This window comes from Orcinus orca, chromosome 13 (genome assembly GCF_937001465.1).
Source record: "Orcinus orca chromosome 13, mOrcOrc1.1, whole genome shotgun sequence".
NCBI lineage: Eukaryota > Metazoa > Chordata > Mammalia > Artiodactyla > Delphinidae > Orcinus > Orcinus orca.
In genome coordinates, this window is record NC_064571.1 from 15030061 (window position 1) to 15048710 (window position 18650).

Below are 18650 nucleotides of genomic sequence, written 5' to 3' on the forward strand. Positions count from 1 at the left end.
CTTATGATACTGATATTGCCAACTTCTGAATCCTTTAAATGTTCATCCATTCTCATCTCCATCTCTTTCATTATGTCAAGAAGATTTTTTTAAAAATTCTTTTTCAAGCTGAGATGGTTGGTTGAGAGTAAATTATTTGTGTTTGGAATCTCAGTAATTTATTTCTTCCAGGATAGTAGCGTCCTGGCTTGCACCTATCTTCCCTTTCCTGTTGAGGCACTTCTGGTCAGTCTTACTGGCTCAGCCACTTAGAGTGAGGACGTTGGGGAGTAAGTGCCAGAGCTGATGATCGAGTAACTGACTCCCTGTATTAGCAATTCTAAGAGGGAAGAAAGAGATGCTGCTGTACTTTCCTGAGAATACTCTTCAGTCACTCTCTGGGAAATCTTGCAACACAAAGTTGGGTTAAATCTTTGTGGTGGGTCCATCTAGCTTCAGACCAACTTGGATCCTGAGGGCTAGATGGGAATATAAAGGTCAAGTTTCTTCAATTGCATCATGGTGTTTGGGAGAGGAGGGTGGCCGGAAAAATGCAGACTCCAATAATTAGTCACTGGTGAGAGGAAAATGTTGCCCTGAAGTGCATTATTCTAAAAAAAATTTCAGGGACTTCCCTGGTGGTCCAGTGGTTAAGACTTCATGCTTCTACTGTAGAGGGCCCGGGTTTGATCCCTGGTTGGGAAACTAAGATCCCACATGCCATGTGGCAGGGCCAAACAAATTTTTTTAAACAAAAATATTTATAGTTTGAGAAGTAGCACAGAAATATTCACCTTAAAAATCATCAGACTTTGTGATTCTGCGTCCAGATTTAGTGTTATGTTTTTCTTGGATCAAAGTGAGTAAACCAGGAACTCGAATAATTTGATTCGGGGTAGATGACTCACTTTTAGGCTTACTTTTAGGACGGAGTCCTCCGGGTTTAGAAGACAGATGTTGGGAGGGGGCGTCTACCATTCACGTCCACCACCTGTCCTGGCCCAGGCATCACAGTTCCTGAGGGTCTTGTTGCAAATGCTGATGTGGTGTCTTCCCCTTCTCTTCCATTCTTGTCCCTGTGGGCTGGCTCAGGAATGGTCCGACACAAACTGGATAGGCCTCAGGTTTGGCTCTGTCTTTGCCCACTTTGAGCTCAGAGCTGTCTCTTGGACTCAGGCATCCCTGTAGCTTACTCTATAAAATTTTAAGAACCATCCCCCACCCCCTCCAACCCCAAATACCTTCCCATATTTAAAGCCTCCTTAATCTTTCTCTGTTTATTCTCTCCTGTCTAGTCTCCCCCTTGGTGTTGCTGTATCCCCTTGTTCAATTCTTCACCTTGCTTTTGTTACAGCTTTATAAGTGGTTGCACCTGTTCCCAGCCTAAAATACTATAATTGCCAACCGTTGCTTATAAGGTAGAGCTCAAATTTATTAACAACACACACAGGCTTTCAAGATGTGCCCGCAGATCACCTTTTTTTTAGTTTTGTTGAAGATAAAGCTTTCCTCCATATACATCTCCTCTTTATACTCTGCTCTGGCGCTCATGAACTACTCACAGTGTCTACAGGCATGCCACATCCCGACACTGCTGGGCTTTACCATCACTGTTCTCTCTGCCAGTGTGCTCTCCTGCTTCTTCTCTCCTGCTGAGCCCACCCCACCATCCAGTGCCCCACTCAACCATTGCCCCCTTGGTGGAGATTTCCCAGATTCCTCCAGGTAGCGTTATTTGCTCCTTCTCAATTCCCACAGCATTGTCCATACACTTCTATTTTGGTAGTTGTCATACCATATTATAATTTATTTATTATCTCCATCCCATGAGTTTTTGGTAGGCAGGGACTACATCATCTTTGTATTTCCAGCATTTAGCATAGTGGTACTAACCTGGATTTTCTGGATTAATCCATAAATGACTGCCTAAAATCCCACCACAAGCAGATATCATTGCCTGGATAAAGCATTGCCTTTTTCTCTCCTATTGTTTTTTTTTTTGAAACATTTTTGATGAGCTACACCTTGAAAATTATGTCACTTAAAATTTACACGTATACTTAAATAGTTTTTAGTAAATTTGCAAAGTTGTGTAACCATCACCATGATCTAATTTTAGAACACTTCTGTCATCCCCCCAAATAAATCTTGTGCCCATTAGCAGTCACTGTCCATTTCTTATCCCCGGCCCCATGCAATCACTACCTTACTTTCTGTCTGTATATTTGCTTTTTCTGGAAACGTCACATAAATGGAATATACAACATGTGATATTTTGTGTCTGGCTTCTTTTACTTAGCATAAAGTTTTTGAGGTTTATCCAAGTTGGAGCATGTGTCAGTACTTCATTTCTTTTTTATGGTGGAGTAATATTACATTTGTAATATTGCATGGCTATACCTCACTTTATCCATTCATCAGCTGATAGACATTCATGTTGTTTCCACTTTTGGGGATTATGAATAATGCTGTTATGAACATTTCTGTACAAGTTTTGGTGTGGACATGAGTTTTTATTTTCCCTGGTATATAACTAGGCGTGGAATGGAATTTCTGGGTCATATGGTAAACCTATTAAAACATTTTCCAAAGCAGCAGCAACATATTACATTGTCACCAGCTATGTATGAGGGTTCCACTTTCTCCACATCCTTGCTAACACTTGTTACTGTCTTTTTTTATTATAGTCATCTTAATGGGTGTAAAGTGGTATCTCATTATGGCTTTAGTTTTCATTTTCCTAATGACTGAGCTTATTAGGCATTTGTATGTCTTTTTTTTTTTTTTTGCGAAATGTACATTGAAATCTTTTGCCCATTTAAAAATTGTATTAGTTTTCTTCTTACTGTTGTTGGAGTTCTTTATATACTTCGTATACAGGTGCCTTATCAGATATATGATTGCAAATATTCTCTCTCAGTCTGTGGTTTCCTTTTTCACTTTCTTGATGGTGTTTGCTGAAGTGTAAAAGTTTTACATGTTGAAGAAGTTGAATTTATTATTTTTCTTTTATTGCTAGTGCTTTTTGTGTCAAATCTAAGAAGCCATTATTAACCCAAAGTCATGAAGGTTTACTTATATGCTTTCTCCTAAGAGTTTTATAGTTTTAGCTCTTATATTTAGATATATCACTCATTTTGAATTAAGTTTTTGTATGGTGTGAGATAAGGATCCAAGTTCATTCTTTCACAGATGGATATCCAATTGTCCCAGCATCATTTATTGAAAAGACTCTCCTTCCCCCATTGAATTGTCCTGGCGCCTTTGTTAAAAATAAATTGACCAGGGACTTCCCTGGTGGTGCAGTGGTTAAGAATCCGCCTGCCAATGCAGGGGACACAGTTTAGAGCCCTGGCCCGGGAAAATCCCACACGTCTTGGAGCAACTAAGCCCGTGCGCCACAACTACTGAGCCTGCGCTCTAGAGTCCACGAGCCACAACTACTGAGCCCATGTGCCACAACTACTGAAGCCTGCGTGCCTAGAGCTCATGCTCTGCAACAAGAGAAGCCACCACAGTGAGAAATCCGTGCACCGTGACAATGTGTAGGCCACGCTTGCCGCAACTAGAGAAAGCATGCGTGCAGCAAAAGAGACCCAACACAGACAAAAATAAATACATAAATAATTTAAAAAATAAATTAACCATAAATATAAGGGTTTATTTCTGGATTCTCAATTCTGTTCCATTGATTATATGTCTATCCTTATGCCAGTACCATATTGTTTTTTTTTAAAAATTGAATTTAGTTGATTTACAATATTGTGTTAGTTTCAGGTGTACAGCAGTGATTCGCTAACACATATATGTTTATATATCTATATATCTTTTTCTGATTCTTTTCCTTTATAGTTTATTACAAGATATTGAATATAGTTCCCTGTACTATACAGTAAGTCCTTGTTGTCTCACACTGTCTTGATTATTGTAGCTTTGTATAACTTTTGAAATTGGGAAATGTAACTCTTCTGACTTCATTCTTTTTTTTCAGGATTGTTTTTGCTTTTTGGAGCCCTTTGCATTTCCATCCAAATGTAATCAGCTTGCCAATTTCAGCAACAGTGTCAGCTGAGATTTTGATAGGGATTGTGTTAAATCTATAGATCGGTGTGGGGATTATCGCCACTTTCACAATATTGTGTCTCTCAATCCACGAGCATGTCATGTCTCTTCATTTATTTAGATTAACTTTCTTTGGCAGTGCTTTGCAGGTTTCAGTGCACAAATCTGCACTTCTTTTGATAAATTTATCCTTAAGTAGTTTATTCTTTTTGATGTTATCATAAATAGAATTAAAAGTATTTTCTAATTGTTCATTGCCAGTATATAGAAATGCAGTTGATTTTTGTGTATTGCCTTTGTATCCTACAACCTTGCCAAACTCATTTGTTACTTCCAGTTTGTGTGTGTGTGTGTGGTGTGTGTGCGCGTGCGTGTGTGTGAATTCCTTAGGATTTTCTCCATGCAAGATCTTGTCATCTGCAAATAAAGATAGGTTTACTTCTTCCATGCTAATCTGGATGTCTTTGATTTCTTTTCCTTGTCTAATTTCCCTGGCTGGAACCTTCAGCACAACACTGAATAGTAGTGATGAGAGCAGATACATCTTTGTCTCATTCCTTTCTATCCTTTTCAAAACACAGTTACGGGCTTCCCTGGTGGCGCAGTGGTTGAGAGTCCGCCTGCCAATGCAGGGGACATGGGTTCTTGTCCCGGTCCGGGAAGATCCCACATGCCGTGGAGTGGCTAGGCCCGTGAACCATGGCCGCTGAGCCTGAGCTCTGCAACGGGAGAGGCCACAACAGTGAGAGGCTCGCGTACCGCAAAAAAAACAAAACAAAAAAAACAAAACACAGTTACTTCCACAGCAGTAGAAGTTTAGGTAACCAGAAAGGTCAAGTGTTCTAGGAGAGAAGGAAGGGAGAGAAAAGCTAGGAAGCAGAAAATTCAGGGTACATAGAGGGTGCCAGAGAAGAATTCTGCCTAACTCACTGTTATGTTAAGCAATGTTGGCCACACAGGAGTGGCTGAGAGCAGGAGTACAAGGTAGCTTCCCAGGTTCCATGCCTACTTCTCTTGGTCCACCCTGGGGATGGGTCTTCATCCATTTCCATACTGTTTCACTGCCCTTCACTCAAACATGCTCCAAGGTGTCACGTGCTGTTCAAGGCTCTAGATCAGCTGATACCTCTCTGCTGTCCCCCATTTCCCTTGCTCACCAATGAAAACCATCCATTCCCATTCTGCTCTCTCCCTCCCTCACCTCCCAGTGGGAATCTGTTCTTCATTATATGGGTCTACATGGTCTAAATTGTATCTGATTTTGGCAGTAAGATCTCATGTGGCCACAATTCATATTTGTTAAAAATTGTAATTCCTGAAATAGTTTTTCCTTTTTCATAAGTACACCTAACTCAACAGGTCTCGACTGGTCAATCATGTTTCGATTCTTTGAATTTAAGAGCACAGACTCTGGAGGCTGGACTGCCTGCCTTTAAATCTTGGCTTCACCCTTGTTCTTCAGGTTCCTCATGTGTAAAATAGGGATATAATAGTTTTCACCTTATAGGGTTGTTGTGAGGATTAAATCTGCTAATTCATGGGACATGCTTAAAACATGCTTAGCATGTAGCAAGAGCTATCTAAGTTTTTGCTATTATTATTTGGGAAAACATTCATCCCATTTCCTATGTGTAAATATTCTTATGATATTCTTAACATGGTCTTATCTTCTCAAAGGCAGTATCAGAAGTCATCACCACCGTCACCAAAGGCTTGGGAGGACATCATTTTGGTATAAGCCAGGTGGGCGTAAACCAACAACTGTGTGGTGCACAGCTGGACATCAGATGTGGGCATACTGACCAGTGATGTAAATCAATGCATCCCAGGGAATCTTTCCTTTTTGACAGTAAAGGTTGAGGTTCAGTAAAGCACATTCCCTGTCACTGTCATTAAATTCATAGCAGATATTCCAACCAAGAGGGCCGAACTTTTTTCTCTCCTAGAATAGAAAATGAAAATGGTCTTAAAGTTTGATGAAATTAATTGTGTAAAATACTGAAAACTAAAAGGTTTCTGTTGAAGTTGAACATCCTCATTGTGCAAAATCGGTTAAAATCATGACATTCAACTTGAGCCAGGCTTTCAGTTTGGCTGTCACCAAACAGGGCAGGCACCTCTTCCTCCAACACTGGCCTTTGGCCAATTTCCCAAAAGAAAATTTGATATTATGAGAAATGTGAAAATGTGATAGACTTGTCAAAAGAACATTTGTTCTTCATGGTAAAATAAAATATTTCTCCACCAAAATAGGGAAAACTATCCCACCTAGAGTCTTTTGGCATAAAAATTTTGACACTAGTCACCCATTTGGTGGAGAGAGCTGCCCCCAACTCTTCTAAGAAGTCTATCACCCAGGCTTTTCAGTCATGCTTGATGTGCTGCTTACATGCTGACTTCTCTATAGTGGCCTTTTTTTTTTTTTTAAACTGATACCCAGAATCTCAATTCTTGTTTCATAACTCCCTGTAGTGAAATCTTTCCCTTTCTTTGTTATCTCCCTATCTCACCTAATTTCTTAATTCTAAACTATTGATTGTATCAGAGGATTGGTCCCACGTTCCCTCCTCTTTTCTTAAATTTATTTTTTTATTTAAAAATTTTTAAAATTATTATTATTTTAAAAATTTATTTATTTTTGGCTGCATTGGGTCTTCATTGCTGCATGTGGGCTTTCTCTAGTTGCCGTGAGTGGTGGCTACTCTTCGTTGCAGTGCATGGGCTTCTCATTTTGGTGGTTTCTCTTGTGGAGCAAGGGCTCTAGGTGCGCGGGCTTCAGTAGTTGTGGCACATGGGCTCAGTAGTTGTGGCACATGGGCTCGAGAGCGCAGGCTCAGTAGTTGTGGTGCATGGGCTTAGTTGCTCCACAGCATGTGGGATCTTCCTGGACCAGGGCTCGAAACCGTGTCCCCTGCATTGGCAGACGGATTCTTAATCACTGTGCCACCAGGGAGGTCCCTTTAAATTTATTTTTTAATTTTTATACAATTTTTAAAGGTTACACTCCATTTACAATTGTTACAAAATATTGGCTATATTCCCTGTGTTGTACAATACATCCTTGAGCCTGTCTTACACCCAATAATTTGTACCTCCCCCTCTGCCACCCCAGATAGCCTCCCCACCCCATAACCACTACTTTGTTCTCTGTATCTGTGAGTCTGCTTCTTTTCTGTTATATTCACTAGTTTGTTGTATTTTTTTATTTTTATTTTTTATTTATTTTTTGTAATTAAATCTTTATTTATTTATTTATTTGGTTGCACTGGGTCTTAGTTGCAGCAGGCAGGCTCCTTAATTGCAGCATGTGGGCTCCTTAGTTGTGGCATGCGAACTCTTACTTGCGGCATGCATGTGGGATCTAGTTCCCTGACCAGGGATCGAACCCCGGCTCCCTGCATTGGGAGTGCGGAGCCTTAACACTGAGCCACCAGGGAAGTCTCTGTTGTATTTTTTTTTTTTGCGGTATGCAGGCATCTCACTCTTGTGGCCTCTCCCGTTGCGGAGCACAGGCTCTGGATGCGCAGGGCCAGCGACCATGGCTCACGGGCCCAGCCGCTCCGTGGCATGTGGGATCTTCCCTGACCGGGGCACGAACCCGTGTCCCCTGCATCGGCAGGTGGGCTCTCAACCACTGTCCCACCAGGGAAGCCCTCTGTTGTATTTTTTTAAATAACTTTTTTTTATAACTTTTAAAAACAGATTTATTATTTATTTATTTATTTATTTATTTTTGGCTGTGTCGGGCCTTAGTTGCAGCACATGGGCTTCTCTCTAGTTGTGGCATGAGGGTTTTCTCTCTCTAGTTGTGGCGCTCAGGCTCCAGGGCCTGTGGGCTCTGTAGTTGCGGTGAGTGGGGTCCAGAGAGCATGGGCTCTGTAGTTTGTGGCACGCAAGCTCTCTAGCTGAGGTGTGTGAGCTCAGTAGTTGTAGCGTGCAGGCTTAGTTGCCCCCGTGGCATGTGTGATCTTAGTTCCCCAACCAGGGATCGAACTGGCGTCCCCTGCATTGCAAGGCAGATTCTTTACCACTGGACCACCAGGGAAGTCCCTGTTGTATTTTTTAGATTCCACATGTAAAGTGATATTGTATAGCGTTTGTCCTTCCTTTCTCTGCCTGACATTTCACTTAGCGTAATACCCTCCAAGTCCATCCATGTTGCTGCAAATGGCAAAATTTCATTCATTTTTATGGCTGATTAGTATTCCATTGTATATATATACCACATCTTTTTTATCCATTCATCTGTTGAGGGACACTTAGGTTGGTCTATATCTTGGCAACTGTACCATGTTTCCTCCTCTCCATCTCAAAATTTCCCTAAATCTTAAACCATCCCTCATCTCAGCTGCTTTTGTTAATAGAACAAAGGCCTCCCACTGGGAGCCCCAATCCCAGCCTCTCTGATCTCCTCTAGGACCTTGTTTACTTATTTATCCCACATTTTGCATCTTTAATCTTTGTTTCTTCTCTACTGATTCTTCATCTGCAGACCACACACATTTGAAAACCAGGCAGCCTGTCTAATCAAGACCCCATACAGAGATATGGAGCTGGAGTCAGAATTCTGGTACAAGGGCCACAGGATGGACACCAGATCAGGGCAGTGAGGTCTGAACAGAGGGGGAAAGGAGTGCCCAGTATGAGGCCACAGGATGGGTACCAGATCAGGGCAGTGAGGTCTGAACAGAGTGGGGAAAGGAGTGCCCAGTACGAGGCCACAGGATGGGCACCAGATCAGGGCAGTGAGGTCTGAACAGAGGGGGAAAGGAGTGCCCAGTATGAGGCCACGGGATGTCACCAGATCAGGGCAGTGAGGTCTGAACAGAGGGGGAAAGGAGTGCCCAGTACGAGGCCACAGGATGGGCACCAGACCAGGGCAGTGAGGTCTGAACAGAGGGGGAAAAGGAGTGCCCAGTTGAAGGCCACTTTTCAGGGGACTTGGAGCTCTAATCACAGGGAGGAAGCTGTCAAGGGTCTAAGCCCACTCCAACAGGAGCAGGTGAGAGTGAAATTATTGTAAGAAAAATGAAGACTTGCCAACTGACAAGATATATATGTGTAAAGGAGGAAGAATAAAAATAATCCTGAAACAGTGTAGGTGATTGAGAGAATGGGGCCACCGATTTCAGGAGCAGACTCTGGAAGGCAAGCAGATTTTGCGAGTGAAGCACAGCTGTGGAGATCAATTTCGTGCTCTTGAATTTGACCTACTGCATTCAATCAGGAGTTGGTGCTCCTTAGGTCAGAGCAGAGCTGGGAGGCAAAGCTGTGAGATACAGAGGCAAGGGATGTACAGAGATCAGGGACTGAGTTGAAACAACTTGGGTTCAGACAGAACAGGGCCCTCAGCATTTCACAATGCCATTTGTAAGCTTTTATTTAATTCTTTTTATTGATTTATTTTTAACCTAATACACTTCTTGTCTCTATTAAAATACAAATTGAGTGTACCTGAACAATTGCATGGAAGAAACACATGCCGAATATTATTTGTCTCCATTTTCTTCCAAGTATGTTTTCTTCAAAAAATGAAGGTGTCATTTCGGTAAATGCTCGTCTGATATTTGCACGTAAACCTTTTGGAGGCTCATTGGTTACCTGTAGAGACACCCGCGGCAGAGAGGGTGGTTGTACAGATACGCGTTATTTCCGAATAACACAAATAGGCTGAAGCCAGTGAGGGGACGTAAATAACCAACGCCTGGGAGGCATTCCTGCCCTGTTTGCGCCTGCTGTGTATCTTGCTTGGCCTCAGTCTCTGGAGAATAGGGGGTCCTCAGACCTATAGTGTCTGAACCACCTCAACAAGAACCTCAGACACTTCCATTTGGGGTCCATGTCTCGAAACATGGACCGGAAAGGATGCTCAGGCTTTCTGCACTGGATTTTCTGGTCATCTCGACATACGGCATCACCCCACACTTTGCCTTGATGGTACAGGGCAGACAGGGAAGAGACATCCCTGGTTCCTGGGTGATCATATGCAGAGGCTTCCCATATATTGGAAACTTCCAGCCTTGCAATCCAGCAACCATACTCCCTGTGGGCCTTCCTGTTTCCCAAGTGCTGGAACATTCTCTTAACTCTGGGAGGGGTTCTGTACTCATTCCTCTGCATCCTTGACGTTTTCTTATAGAGGGGAAGAGTGGAGGTGTTGAACGACCAGCAGCACGAGGGCACGTAAGGATGGGCAATGGCCTGGGAAATTCTTTCCCCGCTCACTCTCCGGTGAAGGGACACCAACTCCCGCTTCCCCACCTGGGCCACCCGGACTCTGACACAACCTGGCACAAGCCTGGGCTTCCTGGACCCACTCGGCGAACACCCTGAGGCCAATCATGTTACAGGCCAACCATACGTTACCTTGACAGAATTTTGAAGAACTGTAACAGGAAATGTATTACTAGGCATGGAACTTAAAAAAAGTCGAAATGTGTCCTTGATAACAACATCTGTTTAAAACAAAGACAAAACGACAAAAAAGGAAAATGCATACCTCTTAGTAACACTTTTCTGTAAGAAATAATTATTATAGCATAGCAAAAAAAAATATGCTGTAAGTTCTGTTTAAAGACTAGGTTTTCTATTTTAAGTATTCTATGTTGTAACATCTTCTAGAATGGAGGTGAGGGGACTCTTTACAGAAGCTCTTCACACAGGTCAGTTTGGCAGTCTAGAGGCTGGCACATTTGAGTAAAGAAATGACTCAATTATTTTCTCAATTATTCAGTTTAATTTCACGTTAATTTTCAATACATGATAGAGATGCTAAGGGCCTTTCCTCTGAAATTGGGAAAATTTTCAATTGAAAGAGAGGACAGTTACTACATTTACGCTCAAGAAGGGGTTTTAGGTTTTGTTTGTTTTTATTTATTTTTAATTTTTTTAGCCATTCAATTTAAGGAAAATTGCGTGAACATGGCCGGAAAGCCCTCTGGAGAAAAAAGAAATTTGTCCCTTCTGCAGAGATGTTGCAAAGGGAGCTCAGGGAGCAGGGAAACGGAGAGACCTCACATACAGCATCAAGAAGTTAAGTCAATATACGCTTCCTTTCTGAGCTGTGGACAGAGAACCTAAGAAAGAACAAGCTCCATTCCAGGTTCAAAAGGCCAAAGCAGAGCTGGGAAAATCATTGATCGCATCACAGGAAGACACAGGCATCATCGAAGGAGGCCTTTCTTGGCATTGGTCTCTAAGTACAAGTGACAGTGTTTCTCCGACACTCTCGGCTTGCTCCCTCCGAGGGAAGACCTGGGCACTAGCTGTTCCTTCTACCTGAATGCTCTTCCTTTAGACTGCCTTACTTTGTTCAAGTGTTGGTCAAATGCCACCTTCTCAAAGAGGTCTATCTAGACCACCCCATTTAAAACTGCTATCCACCCTTCTTCCTCACCCCCATTCCATCCCAACCTTCCTGTTTCTCCTTACTGTCCTTTTAATTTTTTCCAAAGCACTGAACACATTCTATCATACCTTATAAATTACTTATTTGTTATGTAGTTTGTTCATTGTCCCTCTCCCCTCACTAGCATGTAAGCTCAACGAGGGCAGATGACTATGGTTATTTTGTTCACCAACATACCCTAAGCATCTAGAACAATGCATGGTAAGCGGCAGGTTCTTGAATATTTATTAAATGAATGACTGCAGATTAAAGCTGAATTTATGCTTCTTGGTTTGGTAATCTAAATTCATGAGCTATATTAAATAGCTAAAATTTAAAGTTAATTCTAGTACAATTCTAGAACAGCACTAAAGTTGCTTGTATGGTAAAAACTATTAGGCATAAGTCAAAATAGGCCAGGTTTAGAGAAGCATTTTTTTAAAGTACCTTTTCTCTTATAATTGCAAAAGCATCAAGAATCTTAACTTTCATAGACGTCATAGAAGTTTAGGGCTGGAATGGAATTAGAAATCATCTTAGTTGTGGGACTTCTAGCAATGACGCTATGCAGTCATTTTATTGCGGGGGAAACTGAGGTCCAGAGAAGAGGCGTGATATGTACAGTCAGGAAGTGGTGGGGGTGAAACTCTAATCAGGTCTTAGAATTTCAAGCCCAGAGGGTTTTTTTCTTCCTCTCTCTCTTTTTTCTTTCATTCACTTTCTCTTTTTAGTTTATTACCTGAATGTATTTTTTTTTTTTTCTGGTTCAAGTTAAACATGAGAACTCAAATGGTTAAGTTAATAAACAATTGTAACGAGGGCCAGGAGAGGATTTTTCTATCCACTTAAACACTTAAAATCCATCAACACCTTCGCTGGCTTCCATAGCCCATCCAGCCTCCTTGAAGGTCTGGCACTCTTGTCCAGGTCATTGTGAAGCTGAACTACAGGTCCATACTTGGAAGGCTCACACAGTACCACTGCAGCAAACTGCTTTTTAGATGACTTCCCAGCATTTTTTTCCCCCTAATTATAATCCTAATCAGGATTAGGAACAGTGGTAAAGAACTTCCTGTCATTTTTCTTTAATTATGTAAACAGAAATAAGCCACAGGCCCAGCAGGAAGCAAGCCATCTCTTATTTGCATCTCAAAGAGTGGAAAGAGTGGAGATTCTGGATGGTAGATGCTAATGACTATCTATCCTTGATGGAAGCAGCCTGCAGAAGGCAGGGCAGGGGATACCCAGGGAATGAGGGGCCTTCTAGGGGAAGGCTGCTAAGCCCTGGTTGTGGCTTGGTAACCAGTGCAGGCTGGCCGCACTGTAAAGGAGCATCTCTTCAAACTTAATAGGTAGCAATGAGGAAAGTCACATGCAAGATCATGTGCATATCTCTCACCTTCCTAGAAAGCCCTCTGTGGTCAGGGCAAAAAGGAGGACCCCAGAGAAAGGGCCCTGGATATCCCAGGCTGGGTATTCTCCTTCATGGCTTCCAGGGAGAGTGGTAAAGTGGGGTGCACACAGCTTATTACCCATAATACAGTTCCTAAGGTTTCAACTGTTTTTACACTATTATATAAAAATGAGTAGATTCTAAGTCCACTTCTTCTCTTTGCAGTCCATTATACTTTCTTGAGTGGGAAAGAAGGTGGTGAGATTATAGTTAGTGGTGGCAACCATGACTTATGCTGGGCACCCCCATGAGTGTGTATGTGTGTGTGTGTGTGTGTGTGTGTGACTATGAGACACATGTGAAGGTTGATTGTCATGTGGGTTACAGCGGATAAAAAGTGGTAAAACACTACTCTGAGAATTGGTTCTAATTTGAACCTTGTTCCTGAACTTCTCTCATTCTGTAGCGAAAGATTTAATTTCCTTGTTTTGTCCTAAGTCCAGTTTCTATTTCTTTTCATCATGCCTAGATATAATTTAGTTTGAATTCGAATGGCCTCCCATAGAAGGCAACATGAAACAGAAATGATCCAGGGGATCATACCTTCAGCTTGGAGTCTGAACATCTTTATTTAAATCTGGGTTGTGTAACTTAACTACACCCCTCTAGATCTCAAATTTCTCCTTTTTAATATGGGTAAAACAATGCCAACAATAAATAATTATTACAAGGATTGGATTCAGTAAGAAAGGCCACGCAAAAAAGGTATTATACAAATGCTATGTGCTCCACATACTTGAATCTGTGAAAGTTTTAATTAGCTCCTCCATTGCCAACATCCAAGAAACAGCAAGATGGCAGTTTTGCAAAAATACCCAGTTTCCTGATTTCATTGCATCTTTGATCATTCTTTCAGCAATCGGTCCTTGTCCTTGCCCCAGGGAAATTGACTGCACCCTGAATTGAACAACAACAACAATGAAATGCTGTTTTATATTATTTTTAAGCAATGCAAGTATCAAGAAATGTAAATATGGTAGGCTCTTGCCTAGCATATGCACGCATTTCAAATCCTCATTCTGATAGATGTGCAAATGTTTTTTCTTATTTTCTTGTTTTTAAAAATAGTTTTTACTATAACACACAGAAGTGGAAAAAACAAATTTATGGTTCTTTGAATTATCTCAGATAAACATCTGTGGTTGAAAAGAGAACTTTGCCAACACTCCAGGGACATTTCTCCTATGCCCCTTTCTACTCCAATCATTTTCCCTTCCTCCATCCTGAAGGTATCCATGGTCCTGATTCCAACGCTATAGGTCAGTTTTTAAAAAAACTTTTGAAAAATTGAAGTGTAACATATTTACAAAAGTACACAAATCATTAGTGTACGGCTTAATGAGTTCTCCTAAAGGGAATGTACGCATGTAGCACCATATAGGGCAAAAAAAAAAAAAAAAAAAGAACATTACTAGCACCCTCCCAATCAGTATCCTTCCTTATTCTCAAAGGCAACAACTATTTTGAATTCTAACACCATAGATTAATTTTGCTTGTTTTTGAATTTATATAAATGGAATCAAATAGCATATATATTTTTATATTTGGTCTATTTCGATCAACAATATTTCTTTAGATTAATTCATATTATTGTGTGTCATTGTAGTTCATTTTCATTGCTGAATAATATTCCACTGTGTGCTTATATCCCAATTCATTCATCCATTCTGCTCTTGATGGACATTTGGGTTATTTCTGGTTCTTAGTTGTTGCAAACCATGCTGCCATAAACATTCCATAGATGTCTCTTGATATACATGTACTCTGTTTTTATAAAAAAATTATTTTAATTTGTTTATTTTTGGCTGCGTTGGGTCTAAGTTGCTGTGTGTGGCTTTCCCTAGTTGCAGCAAGTGGGGGTTACTCTTCATTGTGGTGCGCGGGCTTCTAATTGCGGTGGCTTCTTTTGTTGTGGAGCACGGGCTCTAGGTGCATGGGCTTCAGTAGTTGTGGTGCATGGGCCCAGTAGTTGTGCCTTGCAGATTCTAGAGCACAGGCTCAGAAGTTGTGGCACATGGGCTTAGTTGCTCTGTGGCATGTGGGATCTTCCTGGACCAGGGATCAAACCCGTGTCCCCTGCATTGGCAGGTGGATTCTTAACCACTGCGCCACCAGGCAAGTCCATACATGTGTATACCGTTTTGTTGTGTATATCCCTAGGAATGGAACTGCTGTTTGACAGAGTATGTGTATGTTTAACTTTTTTTATAATATCAAACTGTTTTTCAAAGTGATGCCACCATTCCACACACCTACCAGCAATAGATGAGAGTACTTGTTTTTTCCACATCCTTGCTGACACCTGGTGGATATATAATGGTATCTCACTGAGGTTTTAAATTGTTTCCCCTTTACATAGGTTTATTTATTCGACTTTGGCTATTCCCTTTTATATCCCTCCCCTCTTTTTTTCTACTGGTTCACTTGTATTTTTCTTATTGATTTCTGAGAGTTCTTTACATTGGATATAAACCCTTTGTTATTATTTATTTATTTTTATTGTCTCCATAGTTTTGCCTTTTCCAGAATGTCATATACTTGGAATCATACAGTATATAGCCTTTTCAGATTGGCTTCTTTCACTTAGTAATATGTCTTTTCATGGCTTGATAGCTCATTTCTTTTGAGTACTGAATAGTACTCCATTGTATAGATATATCATGGTTTATTTATCCATTCATGTACTAAAGGACATCTATGTTGCTTCCCAGTTTTGGCAATTATGAATAAAGCTGCTATAAACATCCTTGTGTAAAGTAGGTTCTTGTGTGAACATAAGTTTTCAACTCTTTTGGGTAAGTACCAGATTGCTGGCTCATATGATAAGAGTATGTTTAGTTTTGTAAGAAAACACCAAACTGTCTTCCAAAGTGGCTGTACCATCTTGAATTCTCACCAGCAATGAATGGGAGTTCCTGTTGCTAGTATGCATTAATACAACCTATTTCATGTCCAGTAACCTTGCTAAATCCATTAAATAATTTTAAGATACCATTTATCAGAGTAGAAGAATGTCTTATTTCTGGTTTTCTCTTTTTAAGAAATGATTTCCAGATTCTTAGTTTACTGGGACTTTTCCCCCCATGAATGCATGTTGAATTTTAACAAATGCTCTTTCTGTGTCTATTTAAATAATAGTTTTCTTCTTTTTTAAAAGGATTTCTCTCCTTTATTCTTTTAATGTGATGAATTAGTTTTCAATATTTTAACCATCCTTACATTACTGAAATAAACCCAGCATTGTGGGAAGGTTTTTTGTAATGAATTCAATTAACTATTATTGGACTATTTAGATATTCTGATTATTCTCAGTTTCTTTTAAAGTTGTGTTTTTGGAAGAATTTTTCCATTTCATTAAAATTTTCAAATTCATTGGCAAAATTAAAAAAAAGTAACATGCTCTTATGACCATTTTAATGTCTGCTGGTCTGTAGTGATATTCTCTTATTCATTCATGATACAATTTTTTTGGATCTCTTTCTCTCTCTCTCTCTGTCTGTCTCTCTCAGTAGTTTCAGCAGAGATTTATATTTTATTAAACTTTTCAAAAAAAACTTCTGTTCTTTTAGATCTTGTCCATCGAATGTGTATTTTCTATGTCACTAATTTCTGCTCTTAGCTTATTATTTTTTCCTTCTGTTAGAGTTTAATAATTAAGTTTCAGATTGCCTAATTATTCTTAGTGGGAATATTAGCTTGACATTTCTGAAACCAGAAGTTATTAAACATGCATAAATTTACTGTTAGGTGCCTCATTTCTAAACCTTAATGGTTTTTGATATGTTACACTGTTTTTGTCATTTACTTCCACTTATTGGACAATTGCTGTTATGATTTCCCTTGAACAGACAGATTGTTCAGAGGACATTTTTTTCTTTTCCAAATATTAAAAAAATTAAGATTGATTTCTAAGATTTACTGTAGGCAGAGAATGTTTGTCATCTTTTTGAAATACGTGTCTTTTTCAGAACATGGTTAATTCTTATAAATGTTCCTTATGTACTTAAGATCTTGCATTTGTTCTATTTGTTGAGTGTAAAGAGCAAGGTTGTTAATTTCATTAATTCATTGTCGAAATATTTTATATCCTTACCAATTTTGCAAATCTTATGTGCTTCACAGTAGTTATCATTATAGATGTGTTAAAAATTTCCACATTAATGTTGATTTACCAGTTTCTCCTTGTATCAATTTCTCCAGTTGTTGCTTTACATATTTCAAGCTTTGTTAGTTGTTTACAATTGGTGTTTCTTCTTTGTGTTTTTTTTTCTTGTATATCATATATTCCCTTCTTTATCTCTAATATGTATATATCTTTCCTCAAACTTGATTTCGTGATATGCATTGGAACTGTTAACAGCTTTCTTTTGGTTAGTATTTGCATAGTATATCTTTTGCATCTCTTTATTTTCTATCTTCCTGTGCTGTTTTTGTGTTGCATTTACATTTTCTAAGTAGTATAGAATTGAATGTTGTTTTGAAAATCCAGTTTGATTTTCTTTATCTTTTCACAGGTGAGATATTTACTCTTATTTAGGTATCGGTTGGCCAAAAAGTTGGTTCGGGTTTTCATAACATGGAAAACCCGAACGAACTTTTTGGCCAACTAAATATTTGGATTAATTTCTACTCTTTCGTTTGACTTTTTGGTTTACTATGTTTTATCTTTGAATTTTTTTCTTCTTCTCTCCTATCTAATGTTGGATTAAAATTTGCATTGTATATTCTTTTGTCCCTCTGCTGGCTTGGAAGCTATACATTATATATTATTTCAGTATTTTCCCTTAAAATTTCAACATACTCATTCAGCTACAAATTTTCCTACAGCAATATAGAGCTATTCTGTACTTCTTTTTTCCTCCTGAATACATCAGGAACTTAGCACGCATTAACTACTATTAACACCCCTCTCCATTCTCTGATTGCTGTCTTGAATTGTTTTACCTTTAATAATTCCTATGAAATATTTAAGACATACAAAAGTTATAAAGTTAATATTTACAATAAGTATCCAAGTACCCGCAACCCAGCTTAAGAAGTAAAACATTATCTACATGATATAAGTCTGCAGCGTGTCCCTCCCTGTTCACTTCTTTCATTACCCAAACTTCACCTCCCAAGGTCACTACTATCCTGGTTTTAGTATAACTTCCCTATTTTTCTTTATACTGTTATTGAAAAAATATGACTTCCTAAACAATGTATAATATATATGTTTAAAAATTTTATACATTATATCAAACTTCTCCAATATTCTGTAGTTTCTGTGCAACTTAAATCTTTTGCTCAATATTAGTTTGTGTGACCCATCCATATTGATATACGTAGTCATAGTTATTCATTTTCATGGCTATAGTGTATTGTATTTAATTTTATGAATAAACCACAATTTATATAATCATTTTTCTAGGTGGGCAATTTGGTTGTTTCCAGTGCTTTTTTTTTGGTATTATAAACGTTTCTCCAAATGTTCTTGAACATGGCTTCTTGCATGCCTGTGACTGATTTTGTTGGAACACGCAAATTCAGTAGTGAATTGTTGGGATATGGGGAATGCTACCTTCAACTTTAATATACTGCTAATAATTCTTCAAAGTGATTTTAACCAATTTTTTACTCCCTCTTGCAATATGAATGTTTCTACAGCTCCCTATCTTTGCCAACATTTTGCTAATTTGATGAGTATGAAATGACATCTTCTAATGGTTTGAATTTGTTGTTTCCTAATTACTTGTGAGGTTGGACATCTTTTCATATGCTTATCAGGAT

General features: G+C 39.4%; 1 protein-coding gene across 1 annotated transcript in view; it reads right to left on the bottom strand.

Annotated features, from left to right (window-relative positions):
* DNAH6 (dynein axonemal heavy chain 6) overlaps positions 1-18650 on the bottom strand; it is a 292253-nt gene that overhangs the window by 25984 nt on the left and 247619 nt on the right. Inside the window, exons 65-68 of the mRNA XM_004271618.3 lie at positions 13618-13778; positions 10408-10496; positions 9496-9642; positions 5845-5983 (exon numbers count right to left, since the gene is read on the bottom strand). Coding sequence (XP_004271666.2) covers positions 5845-5983; positions 9496-9642; positions 10408-10496; positions 13618-13778 — 536 coding nt within the window. The remainder of the gene's footprint in view (positions 1-5844; positions 5984-9495; positions 9643-10407; positions 10497-13617; positions 13779-18650) is intronic.